At 48.0% G+C, this 25351-nt stretch overlaps 2 protein-coding genes across 2 annotated transcripts; one reads left to right on the forward strand and one right to left on the reverse strand.

Moving 5' to 3' along the window:
- Positions 1 to 3183: 3183 nt before the first annotated feature.
- LOC115330243 lies at positions 3184 to 10572 on the forward strand. The gene is made up of 5 exons (XM_040214480.3): positions 3184 to 3262; positions 4148 to 4264; positions 6097 to 6446; positions 9166 to 9388; positions 10395 to 10572. Exons 1-5 carry the CDS (start codon positions 3184 to 3186, stop codon positions 10544 to 10546), a joined length of 921 nt encoding a protein of 306 aa, XP_040070414.1. The 3' UTR covers positions 10547 to 10572.
- Positions 10573 to 17945: 7373 nt separating this feature from the next.
- Positions 17946 to 19154, reverse strand: LOC120843205 (intracellular coagulation inhibitor 3-like). Its single transcript, XM_040214479.1, has one exon. It carries the CDS (start codon positions 19152 to 19154, stop codon positions 17946 to 17948), a length of 1209 nt encoding a protein of 402 aa, XP_040070413.1.
- Positions 19155 to 25351: the final 6197 nt, after the last annotated feature.

Raw genomic sequence — 25351 nt, forward strand, 5'->3', positions numbered from 1 at the left:
GGTCCCACCCCGGTTATGCGAGGGCAAAGTTAGCGTACATGTCGGCAAAGCGAGGACACGCCCACGTGGGCTCCCACGCAGTAACCTCGTGCATTTTTAGAAAAAAGGGTATGGATAGTCCTTCCTTAGGGGAGGAACAGTCTTGTAACCCATGTTCCTTTATAAAGGGAGAAACTTTCGTCCCTGAAGCAGGGGAGCAAAGTTCCTCCGTCGCTTGCATCTGAATATGGCGGCCCCGAATCGCACAAATCGAGCCCAATAAGGCTTGACGAGGACGCTACGGCTCTTGTACGGGACGAGAGGAGCAGCAAATAAAAGCGCAACACGAGCTTTCCGCGAACTGTGTTTATTTCCGAAGCCAGATTCCCACCACAGGTAGAGAAACTTGCGTTTCGAAAGCAGTTACTCCGTCTTCACGTCAACAGTACTGCGATGTTAAACGGAGACAACCGATACCCAGTTACTTCGCGCACTTTGCGTCTTACCTTTGGTGTTCCTCGAGTCACAATTCCTTCGTCAACCGCACTTCACGGAGAAGGGTAAATTCAATCCGCGAAACCAAAAGCCGCTCTTGAAAGAACAAACGCGAAGCCGCTGTTTATTGCGTAGCAGCGTGAAAGAGGGTTAAATCGCTAGCCACCAGATGGCGGGGTCAAGCAGAGTAATTGCAAGTCGCTAGGCTAGGTAACTTTAGGTACCGCCCAATTCATGTTCTACAAAAAATATATTGATTTTCCCAGGCTATTATTGCGCTTGGGGATCCTCTGATATGCACACATTACGCTTATTAGAAGCATCAGGTGAACATACATAGAACACATACACGGCACACACAAATATCAATACAACGAAACACCACACTAACCCGAACACTACACCCGTGCTCAGCGTTTCCGTCTTTTATACTGGTCGTTTTGAATGGACAGAATTATTCGGTGACTGAATAAGCAATAAAAATATTCCCAGCATGTTGATTTTTTTTTCAGCAATTCCATACCTCTAAGAGTATTTTGAATGGCTCAGGGGATGAATCTCTCATTAACGAGGCAAACGCTCGATCATGCTGTAATTATTTGAAAGCCAATAAATTAAGCCGTTCCAATGCGGTTCGAAGCCATGAGTTTGCTTCCCCGCATGGCACGTCGTAGCCTGTATTTCTATTGTAATGTTTGTTTTTCTATTTATGCTGTTCGCGCAAAGCTGCAATTGCCGTCTTGAATTAATCTCTGAAGAGCGGATATTCACTCAGCTGGAAGTGATGCTTTACGGGCTGAGAAATCGCTTTTCGATCAACTTGAATACAGTCAAAGCCGCGACTTGCGGCAGGTGTTAAGTGTACGAAGCTACGCCGTGGCGAGCCCGAAAACTTCTAGCGCTCATCCCAGCGTGCCACTTGGAGGGCAGTTTCTCCAGGAACCGTAGTATATTTAAACAGCAAAATAAAGGGTAGCTTTTTAGAGCGCAGCTCTTAGGGGCCCGTTTCCGGCTTGAGCGGCGTCGCCGTCGGCGTCGGCGTCGCCGTCGGCGTCGCCGTCGCCGTCGGCGTCGGCGTCGGCGTCGGCGTAACCGCGCGGTGCATCATGGGAAATGTCCCATAATGCACCGCGCGAGCCCCCCACCGGGGTCACGTGACCTCGTGGGGGGCACGTGACCCCTCCGAGGTCACGTGACCCCGGTGCATCATGGGAAATGTCCCATAATGCACCGCGCGAGCCCCCCACCGGGGTCACGTGACCTCGTGGGGGGGCACGTGACCCCCCGAGGTCACGTGACCCCCCGAAGTCACGTGACTCCCCTGAGGTCACGTGACCCCCTCCTCGAGGTCACGTGACCCCCCGAGGTCACGTGACCCCCGCCGATGTCGCGTGAGCCCCCGATGACGTCATCCTCACTGATGACGTCACCGGCATCCACATCGTCATCGTCATCATCACTGATGACGTCACCGGCATCCACATCGTCATCGTCATCATCACTGATGACGTCACCGGCATCCACATCGTCATCGTCATCATCACTGATGACGTCACCGGCATCCACATCGTCATCGTCATCATCACTGATGATGTCACCGGTATCCGCATCGTCATCGTCATCATCGCTGATGACGTCACCGGCATCCACATCGTCATCGTCATCATCACTGATGACGTCACCGGCATCCACATCATCATCGTCATCATCACTGATGACGTCACCGGCATCCACATCGTCATCGTCATCATCACTGATGACGTCACCGGCATCCACATCGTCATCATCACTGATGACGTCACCGGCATCCGCATCGTCATCGTCATCATCACTGATGACGTCACCGGCATCCACATCGTCATCGTCATCATCACTGATGACGTCACCGGCATCCACATCGTCATCATCATTGATGACGTCTCCGGCATCCGCATCGTCATCGTCATCATCACTGATGACGTTACCGACATCCGCATCGTCATCGTCATCATCACTGATGACATCATCAGTGACGTCACTGATGTCGTCACCGGCATCCGCATCGTCATCATCACTCATCACTCGCTGATGACGTCATCATCACTGATGACGTCATCAGCGGCGTCACTGATGACGTCACCGACATTCGCATCGTCATCGTCATCATCACTGGTGAAGTCATCAGTGACGTCACTAATGACGTCATCGGTACCCGCATCGTCATTGTCAGTGATGACGTCATCAGTGACGTCAGTGATGACATCATCGGCACTGGGGGTCACGTGACCCCCAAGGTCACGTGACCCCCCACTGGTTAGTTTAACCCCCCCCCCCCCCCCCAGTGCCCTTCCCTCCTCTGGCATACCCAAACTGGCATACCCAAATCTGCGTTTGAAATTTCCAAAATGACGCGATTTGAAACAGAGTTCGTACGCCAGCCGGATGCTAGGTGCAGCCCACTTGGCGGAGCGGACGACATGCGAATGAAGGGAAAGGGCATTTTTTTTTCTTTTTTTACCCTCTCTGCTATGACCCTAATGGAACGGTCTATATCTAACTAAGAATTTGATGAGGTGACACAAAACTCAGCCACAATATCAGTGGGTAATGCTGTAAATAGGACATGGTGCTATTTGGGGCACCTAGAAATCAAATAGGCTCCACTCACTCCCATAGCATTGTTACACTGCAGTCAGATAAAAAAAAAATGTGATTCTACATTCATTTCCCATGCCTTTTCTTACAGAAACCGTAGAACCCTGCAGATGCGGGCAAGGGGCATCGAGCTCAAATGCCTCTGGTGTTACAGGTACGTGTTACAGGCATTCATAGAATTTGAAGTGGTCGTAGGTCAGTGGATGTACTGCATGCAATTGCATCTTCCTTTTGTGAAGATATTCTGAAGATTCATTTTATTCCAAGGTTACTCGCCCACACTCAGTTGGTCGCAATGGTGGCAATGTGGTAAAAGCTATGTGCTTACCTAATCAATAAATCACCTGCGTCTGACCCTTCTTACTATGCCTGTGTGTGCACACAGAGTCGGATGATGTGGTGCAAGACCGTCAGTTGCTTGTCCAGCAAGCAAATGCAGCCTCCGCTGCCTTGTAAGCTCAGCTGTGTCGAGTGCTGTATAGTTACATGTTTCAATAGGATTTTTTGATGACCTAGGCGAAGCTACAAAAAGGGTTGCTCGGTGTGATGTGTCGCAACCACTTTCCAGTCAATGCGCACTAGCACATGGCAAAGATGCAAACCAAAATGAGTCTTGTATTGTAAACATTGCTCCAATTATTTTTTTTCAAGAGAAAAGCCAACTCGTGACATGCATGCCTGAACAAGGCTGTTTAAAAGAATGCTTTGTTTTTAGTTGCAGTGTACCTTTAATGTAAGAAATACTATAGGGCAGCAGTGTTTGCGATCATAAGAATATAAACCCACCTCCCCCCTATAAAAGAATTATAAGGTTTGAGGGTTTTAAACCTTTGAGCACGAAAAGATAAGTCTTAATGACTGGCATGTTTCAGGTTTGCTTGCATCAATAATTAATAGCATGGGTGCGACTTTTTAAATTTGTTATGAATATTTTTTATTACAAAAAAGCTAAATGATGTATCATTACAAGACTGAAAAGTTTGTTATAATCCATGTTACTCCAAGATTGCACCTTATTAATTTATTTTTGTTTTTTCAGAGCCTTCAAGGGGCACTGCACCAGCTGTCCGGAGGTCTCTCTTTGACACTGTGGAGCCGCATGGCTTTGCCAGTGAAGACGAAATGGAGGGCCAACTAGTGGAAGCTGGATGTTCATGTAAGATTGCCTACAAAGCTGGGAACATAGTGCTTACCATCCTTTGTGTAATTTGAATTATTTGCCTTATATAAGTAGTAAAAAATAGTTGAGGTGTGCGAATACCAACATTTTGACTGTGAATTGAGCCAAATATTTTCAAATACGAATATTTTACGTCTAATGGGACCTCGACACCTCCGATACTGCCTTTATTAGGATTTATACATGTACAGCTCATTAAAGATCTTTTAAAGTGTTTACGTGGCAGATTGCCTTGGGCTTCTTCAGACAGCCTTGGGCTTCTTCAGCGCGAACCGGCTGTTTAATCACCGTGTCGCCACTTCGTGAAGTGCTGAAATCAACGAGACTAGCGTGTATGCAGAAGGCATGCGCCAATGTTGGCATCGTCTGCTACGCTGTTACCTTATGCATGACCGGTCTGCACTCTCTCTACTCTGAATCAGGGATAAGAGGGGTGCGCCACCTCGCACTGTTTGCATTTTTTTCTCCCTTGAAATGGCTTGCCGCTTTTAAAAAATTTTAAATAAAAGAGGGCGTGACGGTGTGTTTTGCCATGAAATCACGCTACATCGGAAATGAAAGAAACCTTCCACCTGCACTTTACGAATCTTCCACACTACATAGCTGGTGTTGGTCGGTCAGCTTGGGCCTTCCAGGGTTGTTGAGTAATGTGTTGATACCCAACATTGACTGAATGTTTTTGTTAACCCAAATTTAACCCATGACATTCGCTAATAAATTATTCATGAAATTTGAATTTTTTTTTCTTTTAGCAAGCAGCGTAATTTTATGCAAAATACAATAAACAAGAAATCTGTTCTGCGTGATCCAGCAAAACTCGCTTCTACGCCGTTTTCTTTACTTTTTTATTTCTTTGCACCTACAGGAAACTGACCGGCGATTACTGGTAAGGGGACGGTGCTGACAACAGGAGAAGCGCTTAAGTTTGGTTAGGGAACAGCCTCGGGGGCAGATGTTCCCTCCCCATTGTGGCATATGGCCTCTGCACACGTGCCTACGTGTTGATAACACCGCTTCATGCCATGATAATGCGCTGATGTAGCGGCTGGTTGGAGGTCGTGTTATATTGTTAAAAAATCTGGAGGTTGTACACTTTTTCTGCACCCCATCCTCCTTTGTTTAAATTTTATTGCTGAAGCCACCCCTTTTGCGGTCTATTCCATGGGTGGCTTGAGTGACACGGCCTAAGAGCTGCAAACATAACTATTAAACTTCGAAGAGCTGTTAAAAAAAGTGGGGGGGGGGGGAGGGGAGAAACTTTCAACAGCACTTTGTAGCAAGGCCGTAGTACTGAAATTCATTGCGTCACCAAGAAAGGCCACCACAGGGCATGGATTGAATATGAGTGCTGTGTCAGTGTTTGTCTGGGCCTAACCAGCGCGAGCCCGACTAGATAGTCTAGTTCCTCTCTTTAAATCGCGTTTAATTTTTAGCTAGGTAATTATATTATTATTTTATAAATTTATATATTTGTGTAAATACTCCCCAGAGTTTTTTTTTTCACATTTTTGTTGTCACAGATGATGCTGACAAATTCATTGTAGCTATTCCAATTAATCATTGATGCAAATATTCCCGGTTGTACAACTTGGGAGTGACGATGCCATTAAGCTACTCAACATCGGTACTGCATGACCAGTATTAGCTTCTGCAGTGCAAAGGTAGGCTCAGATAGAAGTGTTAGTGAAGTAATGTATCTTGTGTTTTGGAAATTTATAGTGCTTCATAGCCTTCCTTCTACATTTGCATGTCTTGCTCTAGCTGTAATTACATTAACCTGCTTTGAAATTACTTTGTGTTTATTGCAGATGCCGCTCCGCCTCAGGCTGGCGCACGGTCCAAGTCTGTCGCAGTGGCTGCGACGCTTGTGGCTTGCGCACGGCCTAGGATTGTTCCAGAGACTGGACAGGCACAGGCTGGTTCTCAACCAGAGTTCGTCGCAGCGGCTACACCACTACCAGCTGGTCCTCGACCTGAGCTCATCGCAAAGGCAAGGCTCCAACCTGGTGGAGCACAGCCTGCGGAACTTCCGGATGTTGCACCGCTACGAGCGGGCGGTGCACCGCTACGGCCACTGCAAATAGCCCCAGGTGCTGCAGCACAGCAGCAGGAAGTCCCTCCTGACTGTCCTCCTGAGCTGGCGGAGGTTGATGGCATGGTAAATATAGAGAACCAAATCATTGCTAGACTGCTTTCTTGATTTCTTGTATTTTTCAAATGTACTGGACACTGTCAATCCCTGTAATTTTCTTTTAAAATGCTAAGGCAAATTTAATAAAACTTTGTTCATATGTCTTTTTAATGGGTTAGCATAAAAAACCCTATTATCTGGGAAGACGTAATATTCATTAATGCTCAGCAGGGCTACAGATGAGATAGGAGGCAAGTCTAACATGACAATTTAATTTAAATAGAATTTAACGATCATGGGGAATTTAGAACGCATTACAGACTGCTTATGATCGCTATTCGGCGCTTCCAGCAAATGGTCAACAACACGTTTCTTATCAAGCAGTTGCAGCATCGAACCAGAGGTTTTGATTGCTACTTGGTGCTTAGATCAAATGTTCAACAAGGACAGTCTAGAGCACTCGCGGCCCGTCCTCACTTTCTGTGCAGCCGTGGATATTGACAAACATTTTTAAAGTATCGAGGGCCATGATCCCATCTGCAAACGTGAGCTTTGTGTGATCACTGTTTTTTTGTCCATGTCCTCTTTGCTTTCAACTTCTTTAGTCATAGTGATGTCGGCAATGATGTCCATCATGCTTTTGCAGTTCTGAGCTAATGACATTCTCTTAATTGACACAGAATTATGAGTGTCGTAGGCTCTCATTCGTGTTATAGCGTCGTCTAGATCTTGCACATTGAAAGATTCGCCAGCGGTCATATCTTGCACATCTTCGGCATTTTACTTAATTATTTTTCAACCTTGTTCTGAATGTTGAAGCCGTACAATGGGTAGTGCACTACACTGTCACCTTGCACGAAAAGCGCCATCTCTGAGCACAACTTAAAACTACACTTACAGAACTGAGCCAGAAAGCGCAACTAAACAGTATGGCGGGCCAGTGCACATTTCTGGCTCATCTGTCAACGTCCTACACTATTAACCCTTTCATGGTGGTGGTTTCTGTTTCAAAGGATGTGCCCTAGTGGTCGGGTTCTTCCCCAATGCTATTGCACAAAAAGCATACTAGCTCATTGCTGGAGGCAATAACCTTTAATAATGAATTAATGGCTGGTACAAACTTCAAAGTGCTTATAAAACACTTTCTTCTTGTGTCTTACTTGGAATCAAATGTACTTTCCATACATTTCTTGATTGGGTGGTCAGCTCTTATCCTGTCATGTCCCAGAAGAGTCAGAAGTATGAATTGGAAGAACTGTCGCTTTAATCGCCACTAGTGCCCATGTAGCCGAGGCACGCGGGACGCACGATAGAATCATTTGTGCTCAGGTGTGGTGTTTGCAAGCCTAGCCTTTAGCATGGTGATGTCAACATAACTAAACATGACAAGCATCAGTTAAAATAGAGAGATGCTCACTGGGACTTCAAATGCCACCTTACTTCCTAACACAGCTATAGAAGATTGGCTTGCACAGGTAGATCCCTTATCCCTTCTTTCTTGTATCACATACGCCTTGACTTTCTCCTGCAATAGTTGCTTTCTGCAGTCTAAATATGTGGCCATTTACATGAGCACAGTTTGCTAGCACAATCACACAATGTACCGGCAAGCCTAAAGACCTGCATCCTTTATAGGAACTGACATGGTATTTTAATCAATTATTCAAGTATTGTCCCATCTGCCCAATTTACACTAGCCTGTCTGTAAAAGGGATCTCATAAACTTATAATTAAGGCTCAAGGGACAATCTTTGTGCCATGTACTGTCGAGACCGGTTATAACGAAGTCTATTATAACGAAATAGCGGCTACAACGAAGCGATCACAATTTCCCATTCTCTTTTGCACTTTGTTAACCGAAGTCGGTTATAATGAAACAGCGGATATATCGAAGTGATTTCCGATTCCCATTGACTTCGCTATAACCGGTCTTGACAGTATCGTAGCGCAACCACAGCATCTGGATTGCTTTTATTTTATTGAATGTGCGCTTTATCAAAGCTGAGAAAGATCTGGCTACTCTTGTTACGGCTCAAAACTGCAATGTCTGTCCATTATCGCTATGCAGCCCATTTTAACCCGTGGGGAAGACGGTGAATATAAAAGTGGGAGGCAACCTTCTTGCACTCTTCATCAGCTTTTTCTGGGTGCATTCTTGCAAACCTTGGTTGGCATGCTCGTATAATTTTTCACAAGCGAGCAACTGGCACTTTAAGGAGTTTAGGTTTCCTATTGTCAGTGGCGGGTCAAGAACAGTGTATAAGCTCGAAAGGAGGAAGTTCGGATGGGAGAGGAGGAACCTTTCTTGCACACCGAGTTTCTGCCTGCTTCCTTCTTCAGCTCGTACACTTTCTTGACCTGTCACTTCTTATAAGTCTGAAAATAGGCACTGAAAGATTTTCCCTTGTACCGTCTATGAGACCAGGCAGAGGGAACTGCAATATCGGTTTTGACAAGTAATCAGTTTCTGGCAAGAAATTTTCTCAACATTTGTTTCTGGTAAAAAAATTATTAACCTGTCAGATGTTTTGCTTTTGTAGTACTAGCACATTATACGAGCCAATATGACACCTACAAAAGAGACATAAAAGTGCTCCCTTTCTGGTTCTTGGACACCTTTTACTGGATAATAGTGTATCTCTCGAATGTTTTTTTTTTTACATTTCTTTGTAAACAGTTTTTTCTTTTTTCTTTTTTTTTTATACAAAGGGCCAACACTTCTTTGCTTTTCTTTAACTTTTTTCAGGTGCACCTGAGGAATGGCGTGTTTATAACGAAGAAGCGGATGGACCTTTCCCTAAAGATGGGTAAAACTGACTCGAAGTTTATTGCTTGGATCGCCCGGAGTCTGTGGGAGCCGGAGGAACTCTTGGACAGGAGCGTCAAGGGGCTGCCCTGCCGGCGCTTGGTGAAGGATGGGGCCACAGCCAAGAAAGAGCTGACCCCTATAAAGGTTAATGCCATGGAAGGTGGGTGGCTTTAAACAAATCCTGGTACAAACTTGAACCATGTAAAAGGCATGCTTGTATTTATTGCTGTGCATTAAGAGTGTGCCTGCAGTTGGATCGGGAAGCTTGTACAGTGAAACAAAGTAAAGCAATAATGCATTCTAACAGGCGGAGAAGTGCTGCAAAAGAGAGTGGTCACTTTTGCTTGCTTGTCGGTGTGCAACAACTTTAGGGGAGTCCTGCATCGCTGTCGCATTTTGAAGAACGCTATGGGATTGTTGGGAAACTAATGTGCAGCGAGTAGAGACATGGACAGACTCAAAGCTGGTGATTGGCTTTCAGAAAATGCTTGCAGGTTACAAGAACTATCTGAACCTACTATTTACAAGGCGCTTGCAGGCAAAGATTATAGGCTTTTTTGAGAGAAATAAATCTGTCGTTCTCTCGAGAGTTCAAGGCTTATTTCCGTTTTATGCCCAAGCATGGTGTGGGTTGCTTTTGATGATTGATTTTATAAATGCACGGCTGACATTTCCGGTGTGTGCAGACTCCTACAGGACCGCGGTAGTTTCTTGGAGCCGCGACATTAAACCTTGGAGTTATCAAATCGAAACACTGAAAAAGGAAATCCCAGATTTAATTGAATAGTTTTCAGCTCCACGGGACTTTATCACATCGAGATTTAACTGTAATAGGTTTGAGTTTAGAGCCCTTGCCATACTGTATTTAATTATTGCATGTTTCCACATTAAATTTTAAACAGTGCCGGTGCTTGTCAAGTAATTAGTGTCCAGACAAGTAAATTAGAGTGCAGTGCTATTCATCTAGGAATAATTAGCTTGCTATTATCGTGGATATTAGCGAAATAAGCTTATATTTAGGGAATGTGTCAATTGAATTTTGAATGAACAGCAAATAATTGAACCTTATTGCTATGCTTTCCTTAGTCAGTTTCATGTTAACTGTAATGTTTATATGACAGAACAAAATTTAAGTTTGACGTTTGGTTGTTGTTTCTTCTTTTCAGTTGCACTGGGTCTGCGGATCGACACACTCCAGATGGGGGAGTTCACGAGAACGGAAAGATTAGAAGCAATGCGGACGAAGTTGTCTAACTTCCTGTGTGACAACAACCGTGCTGATGAGAGGGCAGCTGCTCGCAGGGCAAAGAAGAACTAAATGGGCAAGTGGAATAAAAAGCAGAGCCGCCATATTTTGTACTGTGTTTCATGTAGCACGTCATGGTTGTGATTTTATGTACCACGTCATGGTTGTGCTATTGTACGCTTGGTTGTCAGCATCCTAGTACTGGTTTGCTGCCTTATGACCTGGAGCGATTCCAGCTGTGATATCCCCCTATCCGGTTAAATTATCATATATATAATAGGTATGGCATCGAGAGGCCACTAAACTCGACCCGATTTCCAGAATACTGCGTTCCAGACTGGATTCCAGTACTGCGTATCCGGCTGGATTTCCAGAAGACACCCTACCGGAATGGATCCAGTAGTACATACCCAGATTGATTTCCAGAACGGTTCCAGTAGCTGTCGATCCAGATAGATTTCCAGATGGATTTCCGGTTCCATAATCCAGACTAAATTAATCTGGAAAAATGTCTACTGGGTTTTTAGGTAGGGGTGTGTTGCTCAAGCAAGGAGCAGATCCTTTTCACTGCAGCCGTTGATGGTGTATAGTCTTGCGTTGCGAACCTGGGCCAACTGCGGCCCGGCAATGCTCGCACTTGGGTTGGTGACGGCCGCAGCACAAGATGGGTAGACGGCGGTTCTTGAATCTTGTGTGACGAGGCCTCTTTTCCGGCTGCAACGATAGTAGGTGCAATTAGTCCTCTGGCTGTACGAACGTTGTGCGCACTTCCGCCACTGCTGTGTGTTGCTCAAGCGAGGAGCAGATCCCTTTCACTGCAGCCGTTGATGACGTAGTCTTGCGTTGCGAACCTGGGCCAACTGCGGCCCGGCAATGGTCGCTCTTGGGTTGGTGACGGCCGCAGCACAAGATGGGTAGACGGCGGTTCTTGAATCTTATGTGACGAGGCCTCTTTTCCGGCTGCAACGATAGTAGGTGCAATTAGTCCTCTGGCTGTACGAACGTTGTGCGCGCTGCCGCCACTGCTGTGTGTTGCTCAAGCAAGGAGCAGATCCTTTTCACTGCAGCCGTTGATGGTGTATAGTCTTGCGTTGCGAACCTGGGCCAACTGCGGCCCGGCAATGCTCGCTCTTGGGTTGGTGACGGCCGCAGCACAAGATGGGTAGACGGCGGTTCTTGAATCTTGTCTGACGAGGCCTCTTTTCCGGCTGCAACGATAGTAGGTGCAATTAGTCCTCTGGCTTTACGAACGTTGTGCGCGCTGCCGCCACTGCTGTGTGTTGCTCAAGCAAGGAGCAGATCCTTTTCACTGCAGGCGTTGATGGTGTATAGTCTTGCGTTGCGAACCTGGGCCAACTGCGGCCCGGCAATGCTCGCTCTTGGGTTGGTGACGGCCGCAGCACAAGATGGGTAGACGGCGGTTCTTGAATCTTGTCTGACGAGGCCTCTTTTCCGGCTGCAACGATAGTAGGTGCAATTAGTCCTCTGGCTGTACGAACGTTGTGCGCGCTGCCGCCACTGCTGTGTGTTGCTCAAGCAAGGAGCAGATCCTTTTCACTGCAGCCGTTGATGGTGTATAGTCTTGCGTTGCGAACCTGGGCCAACTGCGGCCCGGCAATGCTCGCTCTTGGGTTGGTGACGGCCGCAGCACAAGATGGGTAGACGGCGGTTCTTCAATCTTGTCTGACGAGGCCTCTTTTCCGGCTGCAACGATAGTAGGTGCAATTAGTTCTCTGGCTGTACGAACGTTGTGCGCGCTGCCGCCACTGCTGTGTGTTGCTCAAGCAAGGAGCAGATCCTTTTCACTGCAGCCGTTGATGGTGTATAGTCTTGCGTTGCGAACCTGGGCCAACTGCGGCCCGGCAATGCTCGCACTTGGGTTGGTGACGGCCGCAGCACAAGATGGGTAGACGGCGGTTCTTGAATCTTGTCTGACGAGGCCTCTTTTCCGGCTGCAACGATAGTAGGTGCAATTAGTCCTCTGGCTGTACGAACGTTGTGCGCGCTGCCGCCACTGCTGTGTGTTGCTCAAGCAAGGAGCAGATCCTTTTCACTGCAGCCGTTGATGGTGTATAGTCTTGCGTTGCGAACCTGGGCCAACTGCGGCCCGGCAATGCTCGCACTTGGGTTGGTGACGGCCGCAGCACAAGATGGGTAGACGGCGGTTCTTGAATCTTGTCTGACGAGGCCTCTTTTCCGGCTGCAACGATAGTAGGTGCAATTAGTCCTCTGACTGTACAAACGTTGTGCGCGCTGCCGCCACTGCTGTGTGTTGCTCAAGCAAAGGAGCAGATCCTTTTCACTGCAGCCGTTGATGGTGTATAGTCTTGCGTTGCGAACCTGGGCCAACTGCGGCCCGGCAATGCTCGCTCTTGGGTTGGTGACGGCCGCAGCACAAGATGGGTAGACGGCGGTTCTTGAATCTTGTCTGACGAGGCCTCTTTTCCGGCTGCAACGATAGTAGGTGCAATTAGTCCTCTGGCTGTACGAACGTTGTGCGCGGTGCCGCCACTGCTGTGTGTTGCTCAAGCAAGGAGCAGATCCTTTTCACTGCAGCCGTTGATGGTGTATAGTCTTGCGTTGCGAACCTGGGCCAAATGCAGCCCGGCAATGCTCGCACTTGGGTTGGTGACGGCCGCAGCACAAGATGGGTAGACGGCGGTTCTTGAATCTTGTCTGACGAGGCCTCTTTTCCGGCTGCAACGATAGTAGGTGCAATTAGTCCTCTGGCTGTACGAACGTTGTGCGCGCTGCCGCCACTGCTGTGTGTTGCTCAAGCAAGGAGCAGATCCTTTTCACTGCAGCCGTTGATTGTGTATAGTCTTGCGTTGCGAACCTGGGCCAACTGCGGCCCGGCAATGCTCGCACTTGGGTTGGTGACGGCCGCAGCACAAGATGGGTAGACGGCGGTTCTTGAATCTTGTCTGACGAGGCCTCTTTTCCGGCTGCAACGAGAGTAGGTGCAATTAGTCCTCTGGCTGTACGAACGTTGTGCGCGCTGCCGCCACTGCTGTGTGTTGCTCAAGCAAGGAGCAGATCCTTTTCACTGCAGCCGTTGATGGTGTATAGTCTTGCGTTGCGAACCTGGGCCAACTGCGGCCCGGCAATGCTCGCACTTGGGTTGGTGACGGCCGCAGCACAAGATGGGTAGACGGCGGTTCTTGAATCTTGTGTGACGAGGCCTCTTTTCCGGCTGCAACGATAGTAGGTGCAATTAGTCCTCTGGCTGTACGAACGTTGTGCGCGCTGCCGCCATTACTGTGTGTTGCTCAAGCGAGGAGCAGATCCCTTTCACTGCAGCCGTTGATGACGTAGTCTTGCGTTGCGAACCTGGGCCAACTGCGGCCCGGCAATGCTCGCACTTGGGTTGGTGACGGCCGCAGCACAAGATGGGTAGACGGCGGTTCTTGAATCTTGTCTGACGAGGTCTCTTTTCCGGCTGCAACGATAGTAGGTGCAATTAGTCCTCTGGCTGTACGAACGTTGTGCGCGCTGCCGCCACTGCTGTGTGTTGCTCAAGCAAGGAGCAGATCCTTTTCACTGCAGCCGTTGATGGTGTATAGTCTTGCGTTGCGAACCTGGGCCAACTGCGGCCCGGCAATGCTCGCACTTGGGTTGGTGACGGCCGCAGCACAAGATGGGTAGACGGCGGTTCTTGAATCTTGTCTGACGAGGCCTCTTTTCCGGCTGCAACGATAGTAGGTGCAATTAGTCCTCTGGCTGTACGAACGTTGTGCGCACTTCCGCCACTGCTGTGTGTTGCTCGAGCGAGGAGCAGATCCCTTTCACTGCAGCCGTTGATGAAGTATTCTTGCGTTGCGAACCTGGGCCAACTGCGGCCCGGCAATGCTCGCACTTGGGTTGGTGACGGCCGCAGCAGAAGATGGGTAGACGGCGGTTCTTGAATCTTGTCTGACGAGGCCTCTTTTCCGGCTGCAACGATAGTAGGTGCAATTAGTCCTCTGGCTGTACGAACGTTGTGCGCGCTGCCGCCACTGCTGTGTCTAAAAAGTAAAAAGTATAAAAAGTAACGCTAAAGTAACGTACGTTACTTTTTATTGGTTACGGTAACGGTAAAGCGTTCCTTTTAATGTTGAGGTAACGTGCAGGTCGGTAACGCGTTGCTTTTTTTGCACGTAACGAGTTACGTATTTCGCCCCTTTTTTGGGTAACGTCTACAAGACTGCTGATGTTGTATATGACTATAGCGAGACACCTAGGCTGAACAAAAGCCCATTCAGCTAAGAGAAGCGGCGTCGGGAGTGTCGTAAAAGTCCTCACTTTCGGTTGTGCCGTGCTTCCGCTAGATGGCCACACCGAAACTTCGAAACTAATGACGTCACAACGTGGTGCTCCGCTACAAACAACCGTTGCCAGGGCCGTTGTTATGGACAAATGCATCGGGGCTCCACGTGAGGCCAGAAATTGTCTGACAAAAAGATAAATTCTTTTTTTCCAAGCATTGTGTCAATATCTCACCATGAAGACTTTTCTCATCGTCTCAGTAGCAAAACGCGATGACAAAAGGCCGTAATAAAGTTCCACAACCGGGTTTGCCTTGCTAGCAGACCATACAATGGCTTCGCGGGTTTTAGCGGTTCTTTCTGAGGGAGTGGGCGACTGCGTTGAATGAAGTTGGTGGCGGCTCACGAAACTTCTATCCTCGGGGTCAACTTTCTGTGATCAGATTTCGGAAGCGAAGAGTGGCCGTGCACAGCTTTGATCGACGCTCGAGGTGCCCAGTGCGCGGACGCTTTTCCGTGAAGCTCGCTTCCGTAATATTTGAGAAGGTGAAATCTCTGTAAATCCAATTCATGTACAACAACGACATGAAGTGTATCAAGGTGGAAGTGCAGGCCAGCGCACGTTTTACAAATTTCTCACACCACAGTTCTTCGGTGCACATTTGTGTGATCAAACAAACTGTCCGTAACGGACATATACTGTAAAATTATCGCGGATCCTATCTTTCGCGGCCCCTTATGTTGCGAAACGGTCAGAAGAGGACATAACCGCGGCCACTAAGTTTCTCAAATTCCGGCCACCTGCATTGAAACTCTTAAGGACCAAAACATTTGGCGTGCCCTTAAATTTTGCGAATTTTTTAATTCGTGAAATTCGCGAACATTAAGGGTTTTACAGTATGTTGCCGCGTACATGGCCCATAAAGAAACCTTTGCCCCTCTACCCCGCACCTCCACCAGAAATGCCACGGATGCAAAAGTCTCGACGAGTGTAAACTGGAAATAAAGGCTTATTCGGCGAACTTGTGGCAGAAGCGAACGAAGGAATGTGTCGAAACAGCAGCAGCGTACATTGCGGCGTCGACGTGACAGCTGGCCCGAGAGAGCGGGAATGTGCCTCGTCATCGCGAGAACCTGAGTGAGTCGGCAGAGCTCACGCTCGACTCCTTATCCGCTGCACTCGGCCTCTCAGACATTCGGCCTGGAATGGTCGAGACTGACTAGGCAATGTCGTTCTGGCCTCCTTATCTTTTAAACTCGGTAAGAGTAAACACTCATCTTCTAGATGTAAGGAGAAGCGTTTTTTCTCGGTCATGTACGCGGCAATATGACTTACCCGATGTTATTACGCAGCTCCCTCGCTATTTGGGGCGTAACTTAAATCTGAGGAACCAGTAGGACTTTTCCTCAAGTTGATGATTACAAGCAGCTACAAAACACACACCCGTATTGCGAGCATGAAAAAGGAAGGTCTGGGCCTCTAATCGGCTCATGTTAGAGTAACAAAAATTGGAGACTTTCCACTCTGTCGAAGAAGGAAGACCAGCGAAGCTGTAGAGTGGAAAGGCTGTCGCCATCTACGAGCGATGGCGGCAACCAGACAACCGGCTTGCCGCTTTCGCTTGTTGATAGAGGCAGCTGCCAAGAGTTTGGTGTCATCACTTCTTTGCTGGTGGAAACGATTCTGGGGATACTAACCCTTAACAGCTCTGCTGTAAAAAATATATCTACATATATTGCTCCTTTATTACCACGCACGTGAACTGCAAAGTAAGAATGGGGGCCCGACGATGCTTTGTTATGCTTTACACAGATGCCTTTTCTCACTATATTCCTAGCAGATATCCATACGTGTGATGAATTTTGTCAGACAGTATCGTATCGCACGCAAATACGATTGGTTTTTATGAACATGGAGAGTTTTCTTAGGCCTGCCACGTTCCAAATAATTACAAAATATAATCATTGTGAAAACGATTCAAACTCTTGCAGACGACATACTTCAGTCATTCCATGTGAGCTCGACATGCCTTTGTCGTCTCTAGCAGGCATCTAGAGACGTCTCGAGGGCGGGAACTTCCCATCGCAAATATTTCAGAAACAGCCAATGCTCCGCAAACGTCTGTCATAGTAACTGTGAAATCTAGGCTCCCTATATACATTATCTTCAGGCATTCAAATTTTACCTCTCATTTTTTTACGGATAGTTCTTTCGTAGCGACATAGAGTCTCATGAATTCATCTATAACAACGCCCCTAGTAACGGTTTGATTGGAGCAGTGACGTCACGTGGGGTAAATTGGCGGTTTCGTAACTGAGCTAATCTAGTGACGTTGGCTTTTATAAATGTTAATGCCACGTGACGGGCAGATTGGTGGCCGAGTGGGCTAAAGCGCACACTCAGCTCGACGCGCGTGGAGCGATATCTCGCGCTGCAGAACCCAGGGATCCTAGGTTCCAGATTGAAACCTGACCCCAGGAATCGAAACGGGACCGCTGTCCGTTTTGATCTGGATGAGCATCGCACAGGCGTGCGGAGCTGTATCACTACTGCGTGAGCACGTTAAATACCCCAGGTTAGCAGTCGTACTGCACTGGCAAAATTGCTCATCTACAGTGTAAACCGGTGTCGCCCCGTCCTGGCAGACCGACCTTACCTTTTGATGCCACGTGACTCATACTCTAGTAGACTGTCTATTGAACTCTAAACAAATTAAAACGATCGTTCCTTAAATACTGCAGAAGTAAATTTCGCTGCCAACATTTTTTGGTGTCACTACAAGAGATTGTATTTAATAAAATGCGATGACAAAAAACAAAACAAAAACAAAACATCCTATAACTTTCCGAAAATCTTATTGGTCGTTATATTTTTGTTAATAGATAAGCAAACTCTTTTGGTACGTCGAGCCAATTTTAAGGAAAATTAACGGCAATGAAACAGCAAAAAAAAAACAAAAAAAAACGGCGGAGTACCAGCATACACGGAACATTTTGCTATACCTCACAGATAATCCGGACTAACGGCAAATTACAAGCAATTTAAATACAATTTTGTTTGAGAGTCCATTTTACTGCATGACTGTGTTTTTGAAGGAGCATTCCTTAGAGGAACGTAACCACCCAGATTTTTTCGAATGTGGTTTATTGGTTAGGAACACCTTTCGCAAGTTTTTAGAAAGTGCGGCGAAGGAAGTTCAAATAACATCTGTTCAGATGCGGTCTGTTCACAAGTTATGAACCGCACCAATAAAGAGGATGCGCTGTTTTACAGTGTCACAGATGAAAAATAAAAAAGGGTGGTCGACGTAAAACTCTGGAATAGGATATCTGCGGCCGCTGAGAGCTGCCAACTGGAATTTCGTAGCAGCGGCTGCGACGGTCCCTTCTTCGCTCACACCCACCATAGCTTTGTGCACAACATCTGACACTTTGAGTTTCACATCACTTGAGATCCCCGATAGGTCGGCCTTAGCGCTGAATATGGATGTTAAGCCGAGCTTCTGCAACGGATCTCCAAGCTTGTAACTTGTTCTTAGCTCGAACTTCGGGAGTCTGAGTTTCACTTCGTACTGATACAGTTTCTTCTGAAGAGTCAGAAGTGTTCTGACCGAGAGGGCTCGTATGAGCTGAGGAAGTCCGGTCCTGTTGTTTGGAAGTAGAATGACCATGCTGTACTGGTCCCCGGAGTATGGAAGCTGGACGGCTTGAGACTTGAGCTCTGGCAGGGCACGATACTTCATACGACTCCTGCATGTCATTGTTTTCACCTGGACAGTTTTTATGCCTTCATTGTAGAACGGAAAATTAGCTGTTTGTTTGGTGTCGAAGGCGTTCTTCCATGAGCCTTTAAAATATATAGCGTTCATGAGGACCATCACTGCCTCGCGTAAGGAATCTTCGCCAACGATATCGGAAATTTTGCCTTTTGTCTTCGTCTTGACCCACTGGTTAATTTCCGACACAACTTTTTTCAGATTGTTCTCAAAATCAACAGACCGAACCTCGGCACCAAAAGTCTTAGCCAGGTCTCGCTTGTAGCTCTCGAGAATTCTAAGCCTTTTGTCGACCAGAGCTGCGTTGGCATTATTCACGGTCACGTTGGGCGACTGGAGGTCATTCAGGTACGTCCTGAACACCCCGAGAACGGCGTCCCGCGTCGTGATTTTTGCCCTGCGTAGGCCTAGGACAGTCTCAAGTTCCGCGGCAGACCTACCCTTTGCACCAGCGTAGACCATGGTCAGCGCTGCGAAGATGCTGCTTGGGGAGAAGAAGACGTTTTCTTGAGGCTTCCTGGTAGAGCACAGTTCCTTGAAAAGGCTTAAACCGAACTCTGAGCTTGCCCTGGCGAGTTTAGTCTGGTCGCTCTGCGCACTAACGTGCCCGGCAGCCGCTAGCGTCACAATCAACACAAGAAATGTACCTGGGGGAGACATCGCTGAAGAAGTGATAATGCGTTGAGATTTCTGACGCTTTTATACCCTCACAGGCGGATTCTGAACTGAGATCAAAATATACCGCCATAATCAAGTCGGCTTCTTTTAATAAGAAAACTATCCCCCTAGATGCCATTGTATTGAGCGAAAAATAGTAGACACTGAGTGGAATTTTCACAAAACCAGTTTACGTGTGATGCACTCCTCACGCTTTGTGTTCTCGGTCTTGTATATTTTCTTTGTATGAACGGTAATTAAATTTTTTCGAAAATGATTCGCTCGTCTCATAATAAAACTATATTATATAACTATGCCTATAGCGAGCCTGGTTTAGGAGGAAAATTGCTCGGCGCTTGTGAAGTAACAGTTATTCCGTGTTCGTGAGATGGCTTTTATGACTTTGGATAGCCGCGGTTTAATAATGATAGCCATTTAGTCTTCTCTGCCGAGCGACTTTCAGTCGTAATCAACAATAAACATATTCCAAAAACAACGCAACAAAGAAGAGCGTGATGGTTATGAAAAAAAAAAAAAAAATGAACAGGAATAAACAAAACCTTTCGGTACATTCTCTGTAATTGTTTTTTCTTTAAAAGCCATGTTGCATTGTTTGCCGGTGAGTATCTAGAGCAGTAATGTGTAGCTATTTTGAAATAAAAAAAACATGTGGCATTTATTATTATTTGGCATATGTTTTGTTATGTGAGGACAGTTCTACAGCTTTTGATGAAACAAACAAATACTGGCTACGTGTGGTCTCATTTTAGAAGAAGCGTCTAACGTTCTCGATAACTTTGAGTGAGGCTCACGTGGCCAAGGTGGGCTGGGGTAGCCCCTGCAGCACTCTCGTGGGTCCCACCCCGGTTATGCGAGGGCAAAGTTAGCGTACATGTCGGCAAAGCGAGGACACGCCCACGTGGGCTCCCACGCAGTAACCTCGTGCATTTTTAGAAAAAAGGGTATGGATAGTCCTTCCTTAGGGGAGGAACAGTCTTGTAACCCATGTTCCTTTATAAAGGGAGAAACTTTCGTCCCTGAAGCAGGGGAGCAAAGTTCCTCCGTCGCTTGCATCTGAATATGGCGGCCCCGAATCGCACAAATCGAGCCCAATAAGGCTTGACGAGGACGCTACGGCTCTTGTACGGGACGAGAGGGGCAGCAAATAAAAGCGCAACACGAGCTTTCCGCGAACTGTGTTTATTTCCGAAGCCAGATTCCCACCACAGGTAGAGAAACTTGCGTTTCGAAAGCAGTTACTCCGTCTTCACGTCAACAGTACTGCGATGTTAAACGGAGACAACCGATACCCAGTTACTTCGCGCACTTTGCGTCTTACCTTTGGTGTTCCTCGAGTCACAATTCCTTCGTCAACCGCACTTCACGGAGAAGGGTAAATTCAATCCGCGAAACCAAAAGCCGCTCTTGAAAGAACAAACGCGAAGCCGCTGTTTATTGCGTAGCAGCGTGAAAGAGGGTTAAATCGCTAGCCACCAGATGGCGGGGTCAAGCAGAGTAATTGCAAGTCGCTAGGCTAGGTAACTTTAGGTACCGCCCAATTCATGTTCTACAAAAAATATATTGATTTTCCCAGGCTATTATTGCGCTTGGGGATCCTCTGATATGCACACATTACGCTTATTAGAAGCATCAGGTGAACATACATAGAACACATACACGGCACACACAAATATCAATACAACGAAACACCACACTAACCCGAACACTACACCCGTGCTCAGCGTTTCCGTCTTTTATACTGGTCGTTTTGAATGGACAGAATTATTCGGTGACTGAATAAGCAATAAAAATATTCCCAGCATGTTGATTTTTTTTTCAGCAATTCCATACCTCTAAGAGTATTTTGAATGGCTCAGGGGATGAATCTCTCATTAACGAGGCAAACGCTCGATCATGCTGTAATTATTTGAAAGCCAATAAATTAAGCCGTTCCAATGCGGTTCGAAGCCATGAGTTTGCTTCCCCGCATGGCACGTCGTAGCCTGTATTTCTATTGTAATGTTTGTTTTTCTATTTATGCTGTTCGCGCAAAGCTGCAATTGCCGTCTTGAATTAATCTCTGAAGAGCGGATATTCACTCAGCTGGAAGTGATGCTTTACGGGCTGAGAAATCGCTTTTCGATCAACTTGAATACAGTCAAAGCCGCGACTTGCGGCAGGTGTTAAGTGTACGAAGCTACGCCGTGGCGAGCCCGAAAACTTCTAGCGCTCATCCCAGCGTGCCACTTGGAGGGCAGTTTCTCCAGGAACCGTAGTATATTTAAACAGCAAAATAAAGGGTAGCTTTTTAGAGCGCAGCTCTTAGGGGCCCGTTTCCGGCTTGAGCGGCGTCGCCGTCGGCGTCGGCGTCGCCGTCGGCGTCGCCGTCGCCGTCGGCGTCGGCGTCGGCGTCGGCGTAACCGCGCGGTGCATCATGGGAAATGTCCCATAATGCACCGCGCGAGCCCCCCACCGGGGTCACGTGACCTCGTGGGGGGCACGTGACCCCTCCGAGGTCACGTGACCCCGGTGCATCATGGGAAATGTCCCATAATGCACCGCGCGAGCCCCCCACCGGGGTCACGTGACCTCGTGGGGGGGCACGTGACCCCCCGAGGTCACGTGACCCCCCGAAGTCACGTGACTCCCCTGAGGTCACGTGACCCCCTCCTCGAGGTCACGTGACCCCCCGAGGTCACGTGACCCCCGCCGATGTCGCGTGAGCCCCCGATGACGTCATCCTCACTGATGACGTCACCGGCATCCACATCGTCATCGTCATCATCACTGATGACGTCACCGGCATCCACATCGTCATCGTCATCATCACTGATGACGTCACCGGCATCCACATCGTCATCGTCATCATCACTGATGACGTCACCGGCATCCACATCGTCATCGTCATCATCACTGATGATGTCACCGGTATCCGCATCGTCATCGTCATCATCGCTGATGACGTCACCGGCATCCACATCGTCATCGTCATCATCACTGATGACGTCACCGGCATCCACATCATCATCGTCATCATCACTGATGACGTCACCGGCATCCACATCGTCATCGTCATCATCACTGATGACGTCACCGGCATCCACATCGTCATCATCACTGATGACGTCACCGGCATCCGCATCGTCATCGTCATCATCACTGATGACGTCACCGGCATCCACATCGTCATCGTCATCATCACTGATGACGTCACCGGCATCCACATCGTCATCATCATTGATGACGTCTCCGGCATCCGCATCGTCATCGTCATCATCACTGATGACGTTACCGACATCCGCATCGTCATCGTCATCATCACTGATGACATCATCAGTGACGTCACTGATGTCGTCACCGGCATCCGCATCGTCATCATCACTCATCACTCGCTGATGACGTCATCATCACTGATGACGTCATCAGCGGCGTCACTGATGACGTCACCGACATTCGCATCGTCATCGTCATCATCACTGGTGAAGTCATCAGTGACGTCACTAATGACGTCATCGGTACCCGCATCGTCATTGTCAGTGATGACGTCATCAGTGACGTCAGTGATGACATCATCGGCACTGGGGGTCACGTGACCCCCAAGGTCACGTGACCCCCCACTGGTTAGTTTAACCCCCCCCCCCCCCCCCAGTGCCCTTCCCTCCTCCTCCTCAAGAGCTGCGCTCTAATTCGGTGTTACAGGGAGTTGTAAGCGGCTTCCATTTTTTTCTCGATTTTACCTACTATTGTTTTTAATGCTAAAATTCCACACTGCAAATACATGTGCTTTCCGTCACGATTTCGTACTGTTGTCCTTGCCCCAGAGCGCAATCGCTCTCGGGGACGAGACAATTCAGAGAGTCACATTGGCCACTGTACGATAGGAGCTTATACTGTTCAGACCAGCGTTCCAACATGACTGTCCGCACGTTGATCGATTGCACGTAATCCCTCAAGTGGTATTAAACGTTTTAATGTAAAGCGGAATGCTAACCTGCGACACCCCGCCCGCTCCGATCAAGGCCCGACCGTAGGCATCAATGCCCGACAGTTCACGATCTCATCTTCTTGTTACACCATTGATACGCGAACACACGGTCACATCGGCGATAACTCCAGTCTTCTGCTCACAACCCACAACACTGCCATCTCGATGTTGCAGCTATGTTGCTGACACGCACAAATACAGAACCACGTTGAACGCCGGTTGCACTCGGCATCGGAAAACAGAACCGAACTCGGCACGGAAGGCACCCAGGCAGCCGTCAGCAAAACGCGCCTGTCTTGGACGCAGTTCCTGCAGTCTCCATATCGTGGAAAACGTCGACACAGTTCCGCGTGGTGTCGCTACTGTAGTTCCGCAATCCGGGGACCGGAGACGGCCATCCCCCAGTATACGTGGCGCTGCTGGCACTGCTCCGAAACTTCGCCGTTTCTAGCGGCTTCGTTTGCTCGTTTGATAAAATTAGTGATAAAAACATGAATGCAACCGAAATGTTCTGCACGTTTAGACTAGAAGACGGAATTACAGGCGGCCTTCGCTGCCGCTGAAGCTCCATCAACTCAACAGCTATTTATTAAACAACGTGCGCGACCTTCTCGAAAAACGAAGCCGAAAGCAGATGAGTCGGGAGGGCGAAAGCTTTCACCCGTCTGCCTGGAGGAGAAAAACGTTTCGTTCCTCCCTTTTTCTCGTGTCCGCTTGGGGGCGCGTCAGTAGAAGCGAGGAAGACGCGCCATTGCTACTTTTTTCCTCCATTTTTTCTTAGAGTGTGGGTCTCGCATGTGCTATAGGGAGTATTCACTGGACGCCATATTTGTGGGTGCTGTTTAGAGCGCATGCTCAGAACGAGCTCACATCAATAGGCTGCTAAAACCGGCACTCTTGATGGTGCGGAATGTACGTTGCAAAAGAACTGCGGAAGCTCGCCATCAGCACGCGTTCAGAATTCGCGCACACAGGTATGGCCGCTAGTGAATACTCCCTATATACGGAAACAGGGTTGACAGAGGTGGGCTCCAAGGGGCACAACGTGGGCTGCCCGTGCACGTGCAGTCAAACTGCCCGTCGCGAGCTGTTCGACGTTTACTCTCTTCTTACGCCTCTCGTGAAGGCCTGGTTACCTGGATCTCACAGTGGAAGATAAAACAAAAGTGCTAAGCGTCCTGAATAGGCGAATAAACTAAAAACTTCAAAGAAAGGCCGGTGAACTCCGAAGGCACGACGAATCTGTAGAGTCGCTTTGACTGGATATCAAAAGTCCAGGAGGGTGGCAGAAATGTTTGGCTGATAGGGGTCGCGAAAGTCGCAACATCCGGCAACCGAAGTGCTCTTTTTTTTTTGTAAATATGTAGCAACGTTGATATGTAGAGTCCCTACCGATCTCTATGTCGATTTCCTGGATCCCATTTGATCAGCTCCGCCTATGGACGGGAATGCGACCACGGTCGGTCATGTTTTTGGTAGAGTTATATTATCTCTAGCCATCATCGTAACATGGCGCACACCACTGCGGTGGCAGGTTGCCATAAAAATAGCCGTGCATCTAGTACACTGTACCGTGGGTGATATTTCCTGCTTTACAGAAGTACAGTTACCTAGAGAGGGGTAGTTCGTTCACTCGACGGCGCATCCGCTTTGGGCGAGGGGTCTCGAAAACGTGGAAGAATGCGGAGTATAGCGGTGGCGCTGTAGTCGACCTCTCCTGAACAGTTTCGCTTGCTCTGTGTGTTGGCCGGTGTTGCGGTCATACTCCGTTCACGGGTTTTCAACCAATTTAACGGATATTCTTCTTCTGACGGTGCGAAATCTTTGCTCGGGTCGCCGGGTATGTCTACATACAGCTAGTAGAGTCATATAAGTCATATGTTATGACGAAACCGAAACGGAAAACTTATTGTTACGCTCCGGGATGCAAAACCGGGTATTCAAGGTAAAAAAATGCTACGAAATGCTCGTTATTTTCGGTTCCTGCGGACTAAGAACTGCGGCAGGTATGGGAAAGAAACCTCAGAAGAAGTGACAGGCCGCTGGATGAGACGTGCGCAGTGTGCGAGCTGCATTTTGAGCCAGAATATATCGTTAGAGACTACGTGCACGTGATCGCCGGGAAAGAGGTTAGAGTTCCACGCGGAAAGCCGACGCTGGTGCCAGGTGCGGTGCCTACAATTTTGCCAAACCTTCCGGAACGACTGTCTAGAAG

Source organism: Ixodes scapularis, unplaced genomic scaffold (assembly GCF_016920785.2).
Source record: "Ixodes scapularis isolate PalLabHiFi unplaced genomic scaffold, ASM1692078v2 PGA_scaffold13__105_contigs__length_92229423, whole genome shotgun sequence".
Taxonomy (NCBI): Eukaryota; Metazoa; Arthropoda; class Arachnida; order Ixodida; family Ixodidae; genus Ixodes; species Ixodes scapularis.